At 41.5% G+C, this 18,765-nt stretch overlaps 1 protein-coding gene across 3 annotated transcripts in view; it reads left to right on the top strand.

The window, feature by feature from the left end:
• The window catches only part of SHC3 (SHC adaptor protein 3), a 306,014-nt gene that overhangs the window by 269,547 nt on the left and 17,702 nt on the right, over window positions 1-18,765 (top strand). For all 3 annotated transcript variants that reach the window (XM_055091804.2, XM_024930043.4, XM_034967681.3), the window contains one exon: window positions 3,973-4,268. In XM_055091804.2, coding sequence (XP_054947779.1) covers window positions 3,973-4,268 — 296 coding nt within the window. The remainder of the gene's footprint in view (window positions 1-3,972; window positions 4,269-18,765) is intronic.

The raw sequence follows: 18,765 nt of genomic DNA on the forward strand, positions 1-18,765 counted from the left end.
GTAATTGGCTATTATGTGCCAGCTACTGTATTAGTTGCTAAGGATGCAAAGATGAAATGGCATGGCCTGTGTTTCCACGGAGCTCTAGGTCTATGAAGCAGACCAACATTTAACATATAGGCAAGAAATTGCAACACACCTCTCTCTTATGAGGGTTTTCTCTCTCTTTCTCCTCTCCTCCCACTTGTGCTCTCATTTTTTTCTCTCTTTTTTTCTTTCTTGCTCACCTTTTACCTCTCTCCAAATATTTACTGAACACTTACCATTTGTCAAATACTATTCTACTTGATGGAGATATACAGGAAAACAAAACCAGCAAAGTCTCTACCTCGTGGAGGTATCTATTACCAGGTAGTGGTAAATGCTCCTCAGTTATGAAAACTAAACAGGATAAGGAGAGTAATAGGATTCTATTGCAGATAGCATTATAGTGGGATGTGTACCACAGACTTTCTGTTTGTCATATAGACTGAGGAAATTAAATCGTTCATGAACTGATTAATGAAAGTGAAAATTTTTGTTAAAAAATTTTGAAAGAGCATCACAAGCTCACAAGAGCTAAATTTGCTTTTCATATTCCTCGAGAATATTATAGGCTGAAGAGGGAGGGAATGGAGACTAGTTCTGAATGATTTTCTACCATGTGCTAAACACTTATTTTTAAATTTTTACAGGTAGGTATTATGATAACTACTGTTATCTTTATTTTACAGAGAAGGAAACGAAGAATCCTAGAAGTTAACTAACTTTATCATTTGTGAAAGGCAGCCTTGCTGGTCCAATATCTGTGATTTGTGGTATTTTGTATGAGTGAGGACAGTGTTAAGTGCCTTTATAATTAGGCAGCCTCATGAAAACAACACTGTTTCTCCCCAGCAAATTTGACTTCCCAGACACACTGGACCCCCATTTTGACTTAACAAAAATAATCTAAGCAAGAACTGTAGAATCTTAATGCTTGAAGCCACCTTCAATGCTAGATCACCTAATTCAGTCCCGCCAGTGCCTTTATTTTTAAAAATGTGAAAACAGCTTGAGAAATGTGAAGCCACTTTTTCAAGATGCAAAGCACAGTGGTGTCTCTCCAAGCTTTTGCTGGAGTTGTTATAGTACCTCCAAACTGCAGTTTAATAGTTCCATGTCTGGTTAGACCATTTTTACTGTTTAATATAGTCAATTTACCAATGACTCCTGGACACGGACCCTAAGGAAAGTTAGATTGGCTGGTGTTTGGGATGAAAAAATGAGAACCAGAGCTACCCTTTTCCCATCAGTTAATTTCTCCTCCTGCTTTCAAAACCTAAGGAGGGGAAACAGGATGTGAAAAGAGCCTTAGAAAGGCTGGTGCCTGTTGAAAAGTATGGAACTAAATAAAGCCAGCACTCTGTGTTCTTTATTTTGAACCAGTAGATCTAAATACAGCGGTGCTGATGTGATGATGGTGGTGATGATGGTGCTGCTGCTGATGGTAATTTTGATGGTGGTGGTGGTGGTGGTGATAATGATGGTGATGGTAGTAATAGTGATGATGGTGCTGATGGTGATGGTGATAATGGTGAGGTGATGATGGTGGTGATGGTGATGATGATGATGATGATGGTGGTAGAAAGATGGTGATGGTAGTGATAGTGATGATGGTGCTGATGGTGATAGTGATGATGGTGCTGATGGTGATGGTGATGATGGTGCTGATGGTGATGGTGACAATGGTGGTGATGGTGATGGTGATGATGCTGCTGCTGATGATGATGATGATAGTGGCGGTGGTGACAGTGATGATGATGGTGATGTTGATGATGGTGGTGGTGATGATGATGATGGTGATGATGCTGCTGATGGTGGTGGTGTTGATAGTGATGATGATGGTGATGATGATGGTGGTGCTGCTGCTGCTGATGGTGCTGGTGGTGGTGATGATGGTGATGGTGATGATGGTGGTGGTGATGATGCTGATGATGGTGCTGGTGGCAAAGGTGGCGGTGGTGACAGTGATGATGATGGTGATGTTGATGATGGTGGTGGTGATGATGATGATGGTGATGATGCTGCTGATGGTGGTGGTGTTGATAGTGATGATGATGGTGATGATGATGGTGGTGCTGCTGCTGCTGATGGTGCTGGTGGTGGTGATGATGGTGATGGTGATGATGGTGGTGGTGATGATGCTGATGATGGTGCTGGTGGCAAAGGTGGTGGTGGTGATGGTGATAATGGTGGTGAGATGGTGGTGATGCCGATGGTGGTGGTGGTGGTGGTGGCAATGGTGATGGTGATAGTGCTGATGGTGCTGATGGTGGTGATGCTACTGCTGCTGCTGTTACTGCTGCCGCTCCTGTTGCTGCTGGTGACAGTGATGGTGATGATGATGGTTATGCTGGTGACAATGATGGTGATGATGATGATGATGACAATGGGGATGATGGTGATAATGGTGATGATCCTGATGATGCTGATGGTAATGGTGGTGGTGATAATGGTGAGGGGATAGTGATGATAGTGTTGATGGTGGTGATGCTATTGCTGCTGCTGCTGTTGCTGGTAGTGACAGTGATGGTGGTGACGATGATGGTGATGATGATGGTTATGATGGTAACAATGGGGATGATGGTGATAATGGTGATGACGATGGCGACGATGGCGGTGATGCTGATGGTGGTGGTGGTGCCAATAAAAGTGAATGTGGGGATGGTGGCGATGTTGGGGATGATGATGACGATGTTGATGATGTAGATGATAGCGAAGGTGGTAATGGTGTAGAAACAGTATAAAACAAATGACAATTCCAGGTAATCAGGAAAAAAGTCAGATGAAAAAGAACTTCCACAGACATAATTTTTGCCAATGGTTCTAACTTATTTTTATCTCCAAATCTGTCAAAGATTAATAAGCATCAAAAAGAGCTAATTTTAGTTTCATTTACTCACCTCACTTCTGCCCACGCTGTACTAACATCGAACAAGTTTGGCTTATTTTACAGCATCTGTTGACTATACTGAATGAACTGTGTGCTAGGAGCAATGCTGGGCTCTGAGGGTGTAGTTATGCTCAGGAAAGAACCATTCCTGTTCTTGTGCTGCTTATGTTGTATGTATGTGTATGCTTATGGGTAGACAGCGTAGTCTGAAATAACCATCGCACTACCTTCCACTTGCATAGCACTGTGCATTTTTCAGAGTCCTTTCATACACACTACCTTATGTGAAAATCGAACATCGGGATTTAGTTAGACATGCCTGGCTACTTCTTTTGCTGCTGGTATTTATTGTTAGAGCAGCAGTCTCACCATTCACACATGCCTTGCACTGAGAAGTGTGCTCTGAAGGGGATGAAACCAAGTATGGTCTCAGGCATTCATGTGAGAGCCTCGTTCCACAGGGAAACAAGTGAAGGTTAAGGGAAGGTGGAGCTCCTAGCCTGGGGCAAGTCACACAAGAGGAACCCAACACCCGTCAGCTTTCTCTTTTAAAAATTTGCCTGATGCAAAGATTTTGAAATAAACCTTTGGTGGATTGGGCTCAGGTTTTGCATAAAATCAAAGCTTTGTAGCTTGTCTTTCCCTTTGGTATTGGCAGATTTTTGTTCAGAATTTGTTAAAGAGGCTGGCTGAAGTTCCAGAGAAAGTACGTGGCATGTGATATTCATGGCCTCTTGCAGCATGCAAAAATGAAGTCATTCCAGCTAGCTAGACAAAGGGTGTGCTTGACTCCTTGGCACACAGCACAACTCCCAGCTGTCTTGGGAAAGCAGACTCATCAGAAAGTCATGCCAAAATTTGGGCTGTGCTTTTCAATGCTTGTTATGATGGCTCTTGTTATATTACCAGCCAGTTAGTTGTCTCCATTGGTTTTTGTTTTCCCCTTCTGGAGGAGTTGCCTTCGCATTTCCATCTCTCTCACTGTATTTTTTTTTTTTTTTTTTATCATTTGCTCTTCTTGGGATTGACTTGTTGCTGGTCAATATTGTTGATGACAGAACCTTTTGAAGATGCTCTCAAGAACCAGCCCTTGGGGCCTGTGTTAAGCAAGGCAGCCTCCGTGGAGTGCATCAGCCCTGTGTCACCTAGAGCCCCAGATGCCAAGATGCTGGAGGAACTGCAAGCCGAGACTTGGTACCAAGGAGAGATGAGCAGGAAGGAGGCAGAGGGGCTGCTGGAGAAAGACGGAGACTTCCTGGTCAGGAAGAGCACCACCAACCCGGGCTCCTTTGTCCTCACGGGCATGCACAATGGCCAGGCCAAGCACCTGCTGCTCGTGGACCCAGAAGGCACGGTGAGCACCCAGTGGGGGTGGGGCCGGACCTGCCAATGGGTGCAGACCTGCCTTAAACAATCTCCACTTTGTCAAATGCCCTCCACATTCCCACCTCTATCCACAAGTGCCTACCGAGTCCTCCAGGGGAACGCAGGGACAGACAACTCCTGTCATCAGGCCAGAGCCAGGAGCCAGGAGCCAGTGGTCAGGGCCCCACACAAGTTTTAAAACTTTTAGAATTATGGCCTAGGCTGAAAGCCTTGACTTTTATGTCCTTTAAAGTAAATAAATACAGAAACTGAGAGCATTTTCCTTACAAACACATTTCTAGTAGACAAGGAAGTACAGGCTGCTAGGCTTTTAATATTTATCTTGAATGCTTATCTCAAAAAGTTGAATCACTGAGGATTTTGTTCTAAGGCTGTAAAATGTGATGATCAGTAAATGAAACCCCCATTGCTAAGTCTCTTGTTTTCCCGTTTAGAGAAGTAACTCCTACTGATGTTGGCCATCCCTGGCACTACAGCTGTATCTGAATAATCCCGTAGGTTTGGCTGAATTTTTCATCTTCCCGTCAAGAAAGACATTTATCTTTACCTGGGGCATAGTCCAAGAATTGCTAAGTTTAATAAATGCAGTTAAATCAACCTAACCATTGAGTGAAATTCCAGGATTGTTTAAAACCTTTTATCCAGTGAAAACAACAAAGCAGGGTAGAGTTATTTAATAGGAGTTAAGAACATTGCATTTTCTGATTGACAGGGAGGGATGAAGCCTTTGTCTCAGTTGGACTGGAACACAATTAAACTGCATGTGTCGGGGGTGGGGGTGTTACCCAAGACAGTTTATTACCTCAGGTGCCAAGACTCAGTTGCCTGAATACCCCAGCTCCTGGCACTCTGAACAATTCCTCTTTCTGTCTCTGCAGAAGCAGCCACTTCCCACTTCCAGCCAGTAGCTAGTTCCTCTTTCCCTTCCGCGGAGACAGCCACTTCCTCATGAATGTAACCTGTCTCCTTCCAATCCACCTTCTTTTTTTTTTTTTTTTTTTAACATATATGTACTTCTGAGAAAACATATTTTGTGTTTGTGCCTTTTAGAAATTTGCAAACTAGTCAGGCGTGGTGGCGACTGCCTGTAGTCCCAGCTACTCAGGAGGCAGAGGTGGGAGGATTGCTCGAGCCCCGTAGGTCAAGGCTGCCCTGAACTGTGATCGCAACTACTCCACTCCAGCCTGGGTGATGGAGAAAGACTCTGTTTCAAAAAAAGAAAAAAGAAGTTTGCAAACATGTTATTGTTGCACAAATCCCATTTTGTTTCTTCCTTTTCCACCACTGTATATGTTGAGATCTGTCCATGGTGGTTTCTGTTTATCAGATCATTACTGTGGTGGGCTGCCTGGGGCCCGTCACGTATGCAGTCCACATGTCACTTACTGAGCTCTCTTGAGAAGGATGACTAAGCTGCTACAAACTCTCACGCATGTTTTTCTCTGTACCCGGGGACGGTATCTCTGGGACAGGAGCCAAGAGTGGCGTTTTGGTCACAGGGTACACGTACATTGAATTTCCCTAGGGCTTGCATTTGCTTTCAGAATGGCTGAGCTACTAAGGCGCACACCAGCAACATCCTTGCTCTTCCTTGAGAGAGTCTCTAGGTTTGCTAGTTTGTGGGAGTAAGGAGAAAGGGAATACCTCATTGTTTGATTTGTAATTCTTTGGTTGCACTTCATTAGTAAATTAGCAGATTCTTCCTGTAAATTTTATGTTCTTATCTTTTCTCCATGTTTTTCTTTTGACTTTCAGATTGGGCTTTCTTGTTGAGGTTTTCAGCAACAGAATTTTCATATGTATTCTCTTGCTTTTTTCATCTATCTGATAATTTTGTCTGTGATACTCTTCATCAAATAGAAGTCTTTCATGGGACGCATCCGAATCCATCAGGTTTCCGCCTTTGTGCTTGATGGTTTTGACTTTTAAAGTTTTTCTCCCCCACAAATCACAAATATACTGGATTTGAATATATATTTTCTTTTGTTAGCTTTATAGTTTTATCTTTCACAGGTAGGCTTTAATTCCAACTGAAGGTACTTTTGAATATGAAATGAGATAGAGACCCAATACACACACACACACACACACACATACATCTATATATATATATATTTTGTTTGTTTGTTTTTTGCTTGTTTTTGTATTTTTAGTAGAGACAGATTTTCTCCATATTGGCCAGTCTGGTCTTGAACTCCTGACCTCAGGTGATCCACCTGCCTTAACCTCTCAAAGTGCTGGGATTACAGGTGTGAGCCACCACACCTGGCCGAGGCTCAACATGTTTTTAAATCTCCAGATAGTAAGCCAGTTTTTCTGTCACCATTTACTAAATCATTCATCTCTTCTCTGCTGTCCTGATGTTCCTTCTGAAACATACTAAGTTCCTTGCATCATGGTCTGTTTCTGGGTGCTGGATTGTATTCTACTGATCTGACTGTTTAGTCCTCGTATAAGTACCATGCTATTTCCATCCTTATGGCTTTGGAACTCTCCTAACATCTGGTGGTGTGAGTCCTTCCTCTTGATTCTCCTTTTTCTAAACCGTTTTACTGAGCTTCATATATACATTCTTCTTTATACTGATTTTAGAATCAGTTTTTCAAGTCACCAACAATACATGCTGGGATTTCAATAGGGCTTGCACTAAATGTATGTAGATTAATTTGAGGAAGAACAGACATTTTTGTTGGGGAGATCAGACCCAACGCCAGGTCGTGGGGCTGACAAAGTCCGGCAGAGTCAAAGGATTGAGAAAAAGACAGTTTGAGAGAGAAAGGTGGGACACCAGAGGGCCATCGCAATCGTGGAGGTTGCAAAGGCCCCGAGCTCTGGGAGCCCGCGCTATTTATTGGTAATCCAACAGAGGAACAGGTGGTGAGAATGTGGAGGTCAAAATGACACGTTGCATTAAGCACATGATTTACAGCTGTGATGGTTTAACATTTATATGGAACATGTTCTGCTACTTGAGATAATGGGAATACAACCGATCTAGGAGCCTAGGAGGGCTAGAAGCAAGGAGCCAGCAAGCTAGACACATTCCCAAGGACATTATGCAAGCCCTGCCTCAGTTTCCCTCCCAACATTCAGCTTTTTCCCAACAATTTTTCTGTATTAGATCAGCACAACCATGAACATGGCATAAGTCTCCAGTAACTTAGTTTTTAAGGTGTCTTTTGATAGAGTTTTAAAATTTTTCCCACAAATTCTTCTGTCTCCTTTATTAGATTATTTCCTACAGTGTCTAGATTTAGCTCCTGTTGTAAGTGGCATGTTATTTTGAGTTTCTTTTTCTTGACGATTTTTGCCGGAGAGAGAAGAATGTGGTGTGATCTTGTGCCTGGACACTTTGCTTCTTCCAGTAGTTTTACAGGAACATTGGTCCTGCCATTGCAGACCTGGACAGTTTCACCTCCTGCCTTCCAGGGCTCACCCTTACGTGGTATTTCACCCCATTGCTCTGACTAGGGGCGCCTACAGAGGCTGACCAGGGGAGAGTGTCCTTGTCCACTCCAAACCTGAAAAGGAATGATTGCACTGGTTGCAGTAGGCTTTGGGGAGATTATCTTTTAGATGATTGTCCTAAAAAATTTCATTCATCCATTTATTCATTCATTCAACAAATACATACTGAATGCCTACTATGTCCAGACATTGTGTTTTGGCAGCTGGGATATGTCTAGGAATCTGTTTAAAAAGAAAATCTCTGCTCTCATGGAACTTACACATATTATTTAATTACTTTGATTATATATAGGTGTTGAACTTTATCAACTACTTCAGCACCTTTTGAGATAATAATTGTTTTTTAAATTGTTAATATGGAGAATTACACAGCTAGATTTTTCTGATGTTGTAATCCTGTCATAAACTCTACTTCACCTTGACATAGTTCTTGTGAAATACATTATTGGATTTGGTCACCGAATGTTTTATTTAGGATTTTGTTGAATCTCTGTTTGTAAGTAAAACCTGTCTTGTCTTTGCTGCCTTTGCTTGTATATGCTCATCTGGTTTTGGTATCAAGATTTTGCCATTTTGCTCACCTCTTAAGATGAGCTAGGCTTCCTACACATCAGAGAAGTCTTTTCAGAGAAGCCTTCCCTAACCTTTTTATCCCAAATAGGATCCCCTCTATACCCCCTGTTTCTGCATTCTGCTTTGTTTTTACCTTAAAGCACTTACCACAAACAAACATTCGTTTCTTTGTTAATTTCTTCATTATGTGGCTAGTTTCTTCTACTAGACTGTATTCCCCATGAGGGTAGCAAACTTGTTTAGTGCCATAGTGCCCAATATGTAGAGTAGTGCCTGGCACATAGCAGTATTCAACAAGCATTTGATGAACAAACACAAAGATTGGCCTGGGCTTTTACAGGTTAAGAGCCTGTGGAGGTGATGGGGTGCTGAGGGTTACATGCTACTAGCAGATGTAGAATCAGAAACGAAATGTTTAGAATCAGCTCATACTTCTTCCTGTTTGCATAGACTAACAGTTGTGGTTATCTAAAAGAAAATAGGGGAGAAGATACCCAAGTAATTCTATGAGAATATAAATATTTCAGTTCAAAATTTTAGATATTTAAAGAAACAAAAAGCTAAAATCTAGTTAAATATGTCATCTTATAGAACAAAGATTATTGAATTTGTTCACTTAGTCTGTATAGATCAAAGAATGACTTAAAAAAGAGCTGTGTACTCCTAATAACATATTTATTATACATTAAAAATCAGTAGCATAATGTGGCAGATAAAGAGGGTATGAATTTGTGGAAATACGATTAAACCAGGTATCCAAGCGAGCCAATGCCCAAAGCTGTGTAAATTACCATACAATTTTAATTTTGGAGGAGGAACTTGTAGTACTGTTGAGAAAATTTGTCAAGTCATACCTACTAATGACTGTTCTTCGGCGGGGGGCTTTTTTGTTGGATCTAATTTTTTAGTTAAATTGATCCTATGGAGGACAGCTTTAGCTGAAAAAGAAAATGGAAATGAAAGACTTAATTAAAAATGTAACATCGCATTCTTGCTGTGGGGACACCAAAATAGGCAATGAACACATTCTCTTCAATATTTATTCATCTGATTTTCATGGTAATTGGTTGGTCCCTGACTGTAAAGGGGGAAACTTGGCAGAGAACAGATTACTCAGAGAAATAAGGATGAAAACAGTTCTGCGTCTAAATTTACTCCAGAGTATACTAACCTTTGTGCCTTCCCACTGTCCACTGAGATCACTGGAAACGTGGTGAGAAGCTGCCTGGGGCATCTTCTGAGCTCTGTTCGTAAGGTGTCAAGAATATTGACTCTAAAATAGTATCTGGAAAGTGCCAGTAGCTGGGTCTCTAAGAGAAGCCTCAGAGATGGAGTCTGGAACACTTTACTTTTCAACATCTTCAGAATTGTTTAGTCAACGCTCTTATGTCTAAAATTATTTCCTGAGTCATTTATCATTGATTCATCTCTTTGGTCTTGAAGGACCAGCTAAGCGAGGTGGGCACTGTGCTTGCATTTGAATGCGTTGCTACCGCTGGTGGGTGGGTTTCCTGTGGGCGTGATTCACATGGTGTCTGGTCATTGCACATTTAAGAGCACATGCTGGGAATTTTGTTCATAAAATCACAAAACATTGATGACAATCCAACGCCCCCACATTCACTAGTTTTTAAGAGTAGTTTTTAAATGTTCCCTAATCCTCACTTTATAATGCCCTGTTGTTATTTTTAAATTCCCTTTGTACCAGCCAGTCTAGGCTGTTCTGCAATAACAAAATCTGGATTCTCAGTGGTTTAACCCAGCAGAGCTCAGTCTCCCGCATGCCAAGTCACGTGTGTGTTGTGTGGCTCTCCAGTTCCCGCAGGTCCTTGGGTGACTCAGGATCCAGATGAACTGTTGTCCATCTCCTGGGCTCATCTTCTCAACACGGGAGCTCAAAGGAGAAGAGAGGCTGGAGGAAACTCGTGGGCTCTCAATGGCTGTGCTGTGGAGGGGACTCACATCAGCTCCCTCTAGTCCATGAGTTCCAGCCTCACTCCAAGGAAGCTGAGAAATGCTGAGAAACATGGAGCATTTGATCCAAGAGCCTGTCTCAGCAACATACCTTTTACATTTTTATCAATGTAACACTGAAAAATATAAACAAAGGAGATAAGGAGATATAACAGAAGGCTTTTAAAGAAAAACACTGATCTCCCCCAAACCATTTCCACCCTCACCCCATTCCCACGCAAAAACTTGTGCACACATAGTTATAGTAGCATTATTCATAATAGCCAAAAGGTAGAAACAATTCAAGTGTCATCAACAGATAAATAAGAAAGTAAAATGTTGTATATCCATACAATAGAGCATAATTCAGCTATAAAAAGAATGAAGTATTGACACATGCCACAACTTGGATGAACCTTGAAAACATTATGCTAAGTGAAAGAAGCTAGTGACAAAAGACCACATATTATTCTATTCATAGTAAAGTTCAGGATGGAAAAATCTACAGAGACCGAAAATAGATGAGTGATTCCAAAGGGCTGGGTGAGAGAAAGGGATGGGAGGACAGGGAGTTGATAGCTGAAAGGTATGGCATTTCTTTTTATGGTGATGAAAATGTTCTAAGATTGACAGTGGTGATAATGAATGTATCTGCGTATATACTGAAACCCATTGAATTGTATACCTTAAATGAATGTGGTGTCTAGATTATATCTCAATGAAGCTGTGTAAAAAGAATCTCTGTATCTGCCAGTTTATAGAAAAATACAGGTCAGGTGTGGTGGCTCACATCTGAAATCCTAACATTTTGGGAGGCTGAGGTGGGATGATCACTTGAGGCTGGGAGTTCAAGACCAGACTGGGCAATATAGTGAGACCCCATCTCTAAAATAAAAAATTAGCTGGGCATGGTGGTATGCACCTGTAATCCCAGCTACTTGAGAGGCTGAGGCAGAGTTCAAGGCTGTAGTGAGCTATGATCATACAACTGCTCTCCAGGCTGGGTGACAGGTGACTCTGTCTCAAGAAAAAAAGAAAAAAAATTACAGGGGACAGAGGAACAAGTTATACAATGCCATAAGGAAGCAAAAGCCAAATCATAAGGTGGGGTATTCCACAGACAAATATCTTGTTTTTCAAACAAATCACTGGTATGGAGGAAAAATAGAAGGAAAATATAAATAGAATAGAAGAGTGTTAAGAGAAATAATGAAATGCAAATGCAGACTACACCTATTTGGGTTCTGATTCCAACAAACAGGTAATAAAAAGAACATCCTTGAGACAATTAGAAAAATTTGATGTCCTGTTATTAGGTGTATATGTGTTTTTAACTGTTGTATCTTCCTTATGGAGTGACCCTTTATTAGTATGAAATGTTCCTCTTTATCTCTAGTAAGTTTTTTAAATTATGAATTATCTTCACTTGTTATAGGTCTATTCAGATTATCTATTTCTTCTTGAGTCAGTGTTGATATTTTGTGTCTTTCTAGGAATTTGTCCATTTTACCTAAGTATCAAATAGGTTAGCATGTATAAAGAATGTCGTTGGGTGGAGTTCTTTATAGATATCTATTAGGTCTAGTTGGTTTCTGGTGGTACTCAAGTCTTCTGTTTCCTTGTTGGTCTTTTGTCTAGTTGTTCTATTCATTATTAAAAGTCAGGTATTGAAATGTCTATTATTGTTGAATTGTCTATTCTCCTTTTATTCCTATTAATTTTGCTTTATGTATTTTGGTGTTCTGTTATTAAGTGCATATGTGTGTATAACTTTTGTATCTCCCTGATGGATATACCTTTTATTAATGTGAAATGTCCCCCTTTATCTCTAGTAACATTTTTTGCTTCTTTTGTTTTAAAATCTATTTTATCTGGTATTAGTATATGTACTCCAGCTTTCTCATGGTTGCTATATATGAGACACATTCTTTTCTCTCCTTTATTTTCAATCTGTTTGTTTTATTTTAGCCACTCCGAAAATCTCTGCCTTTTGATAGCATTTTTAATCCATTCATATTTAATGTTATTTATGATGTAGTATGATTTATAGCTGCCATTTGACTTTTTGTTTTTTAATGTAATATGTATATTATAGTTCTATATGTTAGGCATAACATTGCATTACATATGTACTTTTTTATACAGATGCTTTTAAAATCAGTTAATCTTGAAGTTTCTAATTGCCCTATTCTTGAGAGAAGACAGCTATGTTTTCCTCACAATGTCTTTACCCTTAACCAGTGCCTTGCTCATTCCATCTATTTCTTAGGACACACGGACAGATGGACTTCCTCTTCTAAGGTGAACTAATAAATTTCCAGGGCAAATTCATCATCCCAGGGACATATTTTCATTGGACTCTTGGACTTGTATCCTATATCTTCCTCTTTCTTGGCTTTCACTCACTTTTCACCAGACTGCTTCCTTAAGTGCCTTTCTCGGAAGAGGTGCATGAGCATAAATTTTCTCATCCTTGCATGTCTGAAAATATGTTTTTTAGTCACTTTTGATTAAAAGTATGGTTAGTTGTAGTATGACTGGTGTGATTCTTCATCCCTTATGGTTGTTTTTTTCTATAAATTTTTAATTTTTTCTTTTATCTTTGTGTTCTGTAATGACATAGGCATGAATCTACATGTGTGTCTTTTTCTATTCATTGTTCTAGGAACTTGATGAACACTTTCATTCTGAAGACTTGTGTTTTCTTTTAAATCAGAACAATTTTCTTATATAATATTTTTGATAATTTCCTGCCTTCTATATTTTTTCATCTCAGAACTCCTGGTTGAGGGAGTAGACCTTCTGGATTGACCTTGTCTCTTGTCTTTCCAAAAAGTTTCCAGTTCTTTGAAATTATGTTCTATGTTCTGGGAGCTTTTCTTGACTATCATACAAACTTATGTGTGTATAATATAGATATAATCTAGATCTATATATAGATTATCTCTATAGATATCTATATAGATATCTATATCTATATATATATTCTGCCTCAGAAGATAATTTGGAAAACAGAAAAATTTTAAAACTTATATTAATAGATATAGATTAATAGATATAGATTATATCTAGATATATATCTAATCTCTATATAGATATATATTACACACATGTTTGTGTGTAATATATATGCTATATATAGATATAGATTATCTCTCTATATCTATATCTATATAGAGAATATATATCTATATATAGAATATATATCTATATATGAATATATACTCTATATATAGATATATAGAATATATCTATATATAGATATATAGATATATATAGAATATATAGATATAGATTATCTCTCTATATAGATAGCTATATCTATATTCTATATAGATATCTATATAGATAATCTATATCTATATATAGCATATATACACATAAACATGTGTGTAATATATATATCTATATCTAGATTAGACATATATCTAGATATAATCTATATTAATCTATATCTATATAGATATAATCTATATCTATTAATATAAGTTGTTTAACTTTTTTTTCTATTTTCCAAATTATCTTCTGAGGCAGGTGTTGGTTTGCTCATCATGATCTTTCTCTTCATGGTGCTGGTGTTTTTAAGATGTCTGGCATTCTTACACCATGAGATTTCAGAACAAGAGGCTGGATGGATTTTCCTGGGGTTGTTCTCTTCTGCTGTGATGCATACAGCTCTCTTTCCCTCTAGTCTGTCCCCAGTATCAGAAGACTGACTGAGATTATGTGTGAATTGTGTGTGTGGAGGTGATGTGGGCAGAGGATAGAGGGAATGACATGTGTGGGCGTGGTTTTGTCATCTGAAGTTTAGACTTTAGGTTGAGAAGGGGAGGGGGCTTGGACTTTTAGCCTGGGTGCCTCCCAAGAGTTCTTTACTTAGGGTCACCATCCTCCTCCTACTGCCTTAATTCTCCCCAGGCAGCATGTTTAATTTCTTTGGATAAATGTTCCCTAGACTTCTTCCCCAAAGGCAAAATGCTAGTTTGGCTGTAAGGAGTTGGGAGCAGCGGGAGCTGCAGGCTCAGTTACTGAGGAGTGGTCTTTCTGCAGCCTGGCTGCCCTCCCTCCCACTGTTGCAAGGGTCCCTCTCCTCCACTGCAAGACTCCCCTGCCATGCATTCTAGGCTGCCCTCCTCCTCACTCTCTTTTATCCTTCAACATACTTCCATCTTTTCTGTTAGTCCGTAATGTGTTGAGATCACTGCCTCCTTCCCTTTTGTTTTTAGAAGTTGTTAATTCCTGCACTGTCCTTTTTCTGGGTTCGGAGAAGGTGGGATAGGGCAATTCCTGTACTCATCCTAACTGCTATAAAAAATCAGCATTTCGGCCGGGCACAGTGGCTTATGCCTGTAATCCCAGCACTTTGGGAGGCCGAGGCGGGCGGATCACGAGGTCAGGGGATTGTGACCATCCTGGCTAACACGGTGAAACCCCGTTTCTACTAAAAATACAAAAAATTAGCCGGGTGAGGTGGCAGGTGACTGTAGTCCCAGCTACTCGGGAGGCTGAGGCAGAATGGCGTGAACCTGGGGAGCAGAGCCTGCAGTGAGCCGAGATTGTGCCACTGCACTCCAGCCTGGGCGACAGCGAGACTCAGTCTCAAAAAAAAAAAAAAAAATCGGCATTTCACCCATCACTAGTTGTCCACTGTCAAAAACTTCAAAATCAAGCAAAATTAAAGAAATGAAAACACATGGGTAAATTTTAGCATCATGCTCACTTAATAACTGGTAAGGAAGTTTCCTCTCTTTTCTGTGTAAATACACAAATGACCAGGACAATGAGTCTAGCCCCAGGGGAACTCAGAGCTGTGTCCACAGCTTCTCTGCTCTTCTCTGACCAGGCTCTGAAGAAATCCTGACTGGGAACAATTTCCTACACATTTCCTGTTTGGTCACCACAGTCAGTTCTCTACCATTTTTTCATTTCTATTATCAAGAACAGACTTTGCTGACTCTTGGGCAACCTTGGAGGTGACAAGGGGCTTCTCAGTAGCTCGGAACTAGAAAAGGAAGTGAGATCCAGAAGCAATAGGGCCAGGGAAGACCAGGAGTCTCCTCCTTTCCCTGGACAAGGCTGGTCCAGAAAACCACAGGAGCATGGAAGAGAGGACTTGTCCAAGGGCCCAGGTGTGCAGGGATTCAAGGTCAGGCTCACTCTTCAGGTGGAAAGTGAGTGCTCGCCCAGGCAAAGGGGTTGCTTGTGGGCATGTAAGCCCTGGGCGGACAGGGTTCCAAGCTGGGCTCTTGGCATTTGTAAACCAAAAAATATCTGAGACAAATCTCAATCATTTCAGAAGTTTATTTAGCCAAAGTTAAGGACATGCCAGTGACACAGCCCCAGGAGATCCTGAGAGCATGTGCCCAGGGTGGTCAAGCTACAGCTTGATTTTATACATAAGATATTAATCCATACATGTAAGATGTACATTGGTTTGGTCTAGAAAGGCAGGACAATGTGAAGTAGGGGGCTTCCAGGTTGTAGGTGGATTCAAAGATTTTCTGATTGGCAATTGGTTGAAAGAGTTTATCTAAAGGCCTGGAATCATTAGAAGGGATTGTCCGGGTTAAGATAAGGGGTTGTGGAGACCAAGGTTTTACCATGCAGATGAAACCTCCAGGTAGCAGGCTTCAGAGAGAAAAGACTGTAGATGTTTCTTTTTCTTTTCTTTTTTTTTTTTTTGAGATGTAGTTTCACTCTTGTCACCCAGGCTAGAGTGCAGTGGCACAATCTCAGCTCACTGCAACCTCCACCTCCTGGGTTCAAGCGATTCTCCTGCCTCAGCCTCCTGAGCAGCTGGATTACAGGCATGCACCACCATGCCCAGCTAATTTGGTGTGTGTGTGTGTATTTTTAGTGGAGATGAGGTTTCACCATGTTGGCCAGGCTGGTCTCGAACCCCTGACCTCAGGTGGTCCGCCTGCCTTGGCCTCCCAAAGTGCTGGGATTACAGGTGTGAGCCACTGTGCCCAGCCAATGTTTCTCATCAGACTTAAAAAGGTACCAGACTCTTACTTAATTCTCTCCTGGATAAAGGAAAAGACCTGGAAAGGGAAAGGGATTCTCTACAGAATACAGATTTTCCCCACAAGAGACAGCTTTGCAGGGCCATTTCAAAATATGCCAAAGACATATTGCCAAGGATATATATTTTAGGGTAAAATACTTTAATCTCTTTCAGGGCCTGCTATCTGTCATGTGATGCTATGCTAGAGTCAGGCTGGAATTGGGTGTCTTATTGCTACAGAAGTCTTAAGGTCTCTGTTTAAATGTTACTGCTGGTCAGTTGTGCCTGAATTCCAAAGGGAGGAAGATATAATGAGGCATGTCTGACCCCCACTTCCCATCATGGCCTGACCTAGTTTTTCAGGTTAACTTTGGAATGGCCTTGGCTGAGAGGATGGGTTCATTCTGATGGTTGGGAGGCTTCAAATTTTATTTTTAGTTTACACATTGCAGCCCTGGGGGCTGATGTGGGCCCAGCTCTGTGGCTCAGCCTTCAGGTTTGGGATGGACCTGGATCACATCTTAATTTCAAATGTAGGAGAGGCTTGGGCAGCATGTCTGTGTCTGGGACAGGTCTACATCACGCCTGGGTTAGGCTGGATCCAGGCATGAACCTACAAGCCTGGAGGTGGGGTGGGGTCTCTCAGTGGATCCAGCAGAAGTGAGAAAGTGGGCAAAGGTCAGTCAGCCCCTGTGTGTGTGTGTATGTGTGTGTGCGTACGTGTGCGTGTGTGTGTGTGTGTGTGTGACCTGTTCCAGGATAACTCATGTTTTAATCACAAGATGTCCCCATCTGACGGCTTTGCCTCTTCTAGGAATGTGACCCTTTAGAAGGGGCAGATGTAATCATTTTGTCATTGATGGAGTGTCGTCATTAATGGAAAAATTTTAACCAGTATTTCTAACTGCCCACAGGGCAACTCCACTTACACGTTTCCCAGGCAATTGAAGTCCATGGCGTCTGCAGTGGAAGGTGTTGTCCCCACCTCCTCAGCCCCAGCTGCCCCTCCTGGGTTCCCCGCCACACCACACCTCTCTTCTCATACTCTGCATTCAGATGCTGAACAAAGTCCCCTAAATATCCCTGTAAGCTGCCTCTTCCTCCTGACCCACCTGGACTCCCAGTGACAGCCCCAGCCCACCCTGCAGGAGGCTCTGCTGATGTCCATTCCCTGCTCAGAATCCTTCTGGGATGCCATCACCTCCAGTGTAAGGTTAAACTGTGCAGTGTGGTTAAGAAAATAGGAATAGCAAATGTTCCCCAGCATGTCCTTGATGCCATGCACTGTACTAACTACTTCACTTGTATTAATCCTTTCATTCTGACAACGGTCCTGTGAAGCAGGACTCGCGATAGCCATCTTACAGAGAGGTCAGTAACTTGCTATAAGGAGTGTCATTAGCAGGTGGCAGGCCAAGTTGTGGCAGGTGCTCAAAACTGTCTTCTCACTTGTCACTGCACTGGACTGAGCAGGACAGGCAGTACTTAATAACGCACACAGGGAGTGGTGGAGTGCACCTGTAGTCCCAGCTACTCAGGAGGCTGAGGCAGGAGGATGGCTTGAGCCCAGGAGTTTGAGGCTGTAGTGAACTATGATCGTACCATTGCACTCCAGCCTGGGTGACAGAGTGAAACCCTGTTTCTAAATAAATAAATAAAAATAAACAAATCCATAAATAAATAAGATGCACAGGATGCTGCTTGTGCACCCAGGAGAGAAAGGGCTTCAAGGGTAATGGCTTGGGATGACCATGCCCTTTACACATCAGGGGAGCATCCTGAGAGGAGCTGTTTGTTTCTGATTGGACAATGAGAGGGGGCTGAGTGAACTGGGAAGGCATTGTTGCATTACAGGTAACTTACGAATCACACCCACAGCTGGAGCTGCTGTTCTAGGCCAGCCGTTAATCTAGCAGCTTCAGCATCAGAGAGCTTGCTTAGAAACGAGATCCTCAGCTCCCACCCCAGATCTGCTGAGTCAGGAACTCGGAATGGGGCCTGGATGTGTGGGATGGAGATGAGGCAGTAGTCTGAACTTTCACAAGCCCTTCAGGGGCTAGAGTTGGGAACCACAGGTCTAGGCAACAGACCCTTTTAAAAATGAGGAAGGATATGTTAGGTAACTTGTCAGGCAAACAGAGCACATTAGCAGTAGAAACAGGATTTGAACTGATGACTTGTGATATCTTGGCCAGTGGTTTTTCTCTATGTGGTCATACCTTCTGATTCTGTTCTGCTGTCTATGGCCAGTTAAACACAGAAGTGGATCATCTAGATGCTTGGATGAATAAAATTTGAAAAATTAATTTCTACTGAATTTCTGGAAAGTATGTAAGAATAGATGGTAAAAGAAGTAGCCAGGAAGAAGTTCCACCTCCCCCAAGCCAAGCAGTTTTCTGGAGGTTGTGGCAGAGAAGAGAAACAGTAAGATTGGTTATGGCCTCAATGGCAGATTTGGGAAATC

Source organism: Pan paniscus, chromosome 11 (assembly GCF_029289425.2).
Source record: "Pan paniscus chromosome 11, NHGRI_mPanPan1-v2.0_pri, whole genome shotgun sequence".
In the NCBI taxonomy this organism is placed as follows: Eukaryota; Metazoa; Chordata; class Mammalia; order Primates; family Hominidae; genus Pan; species Pan paniscus.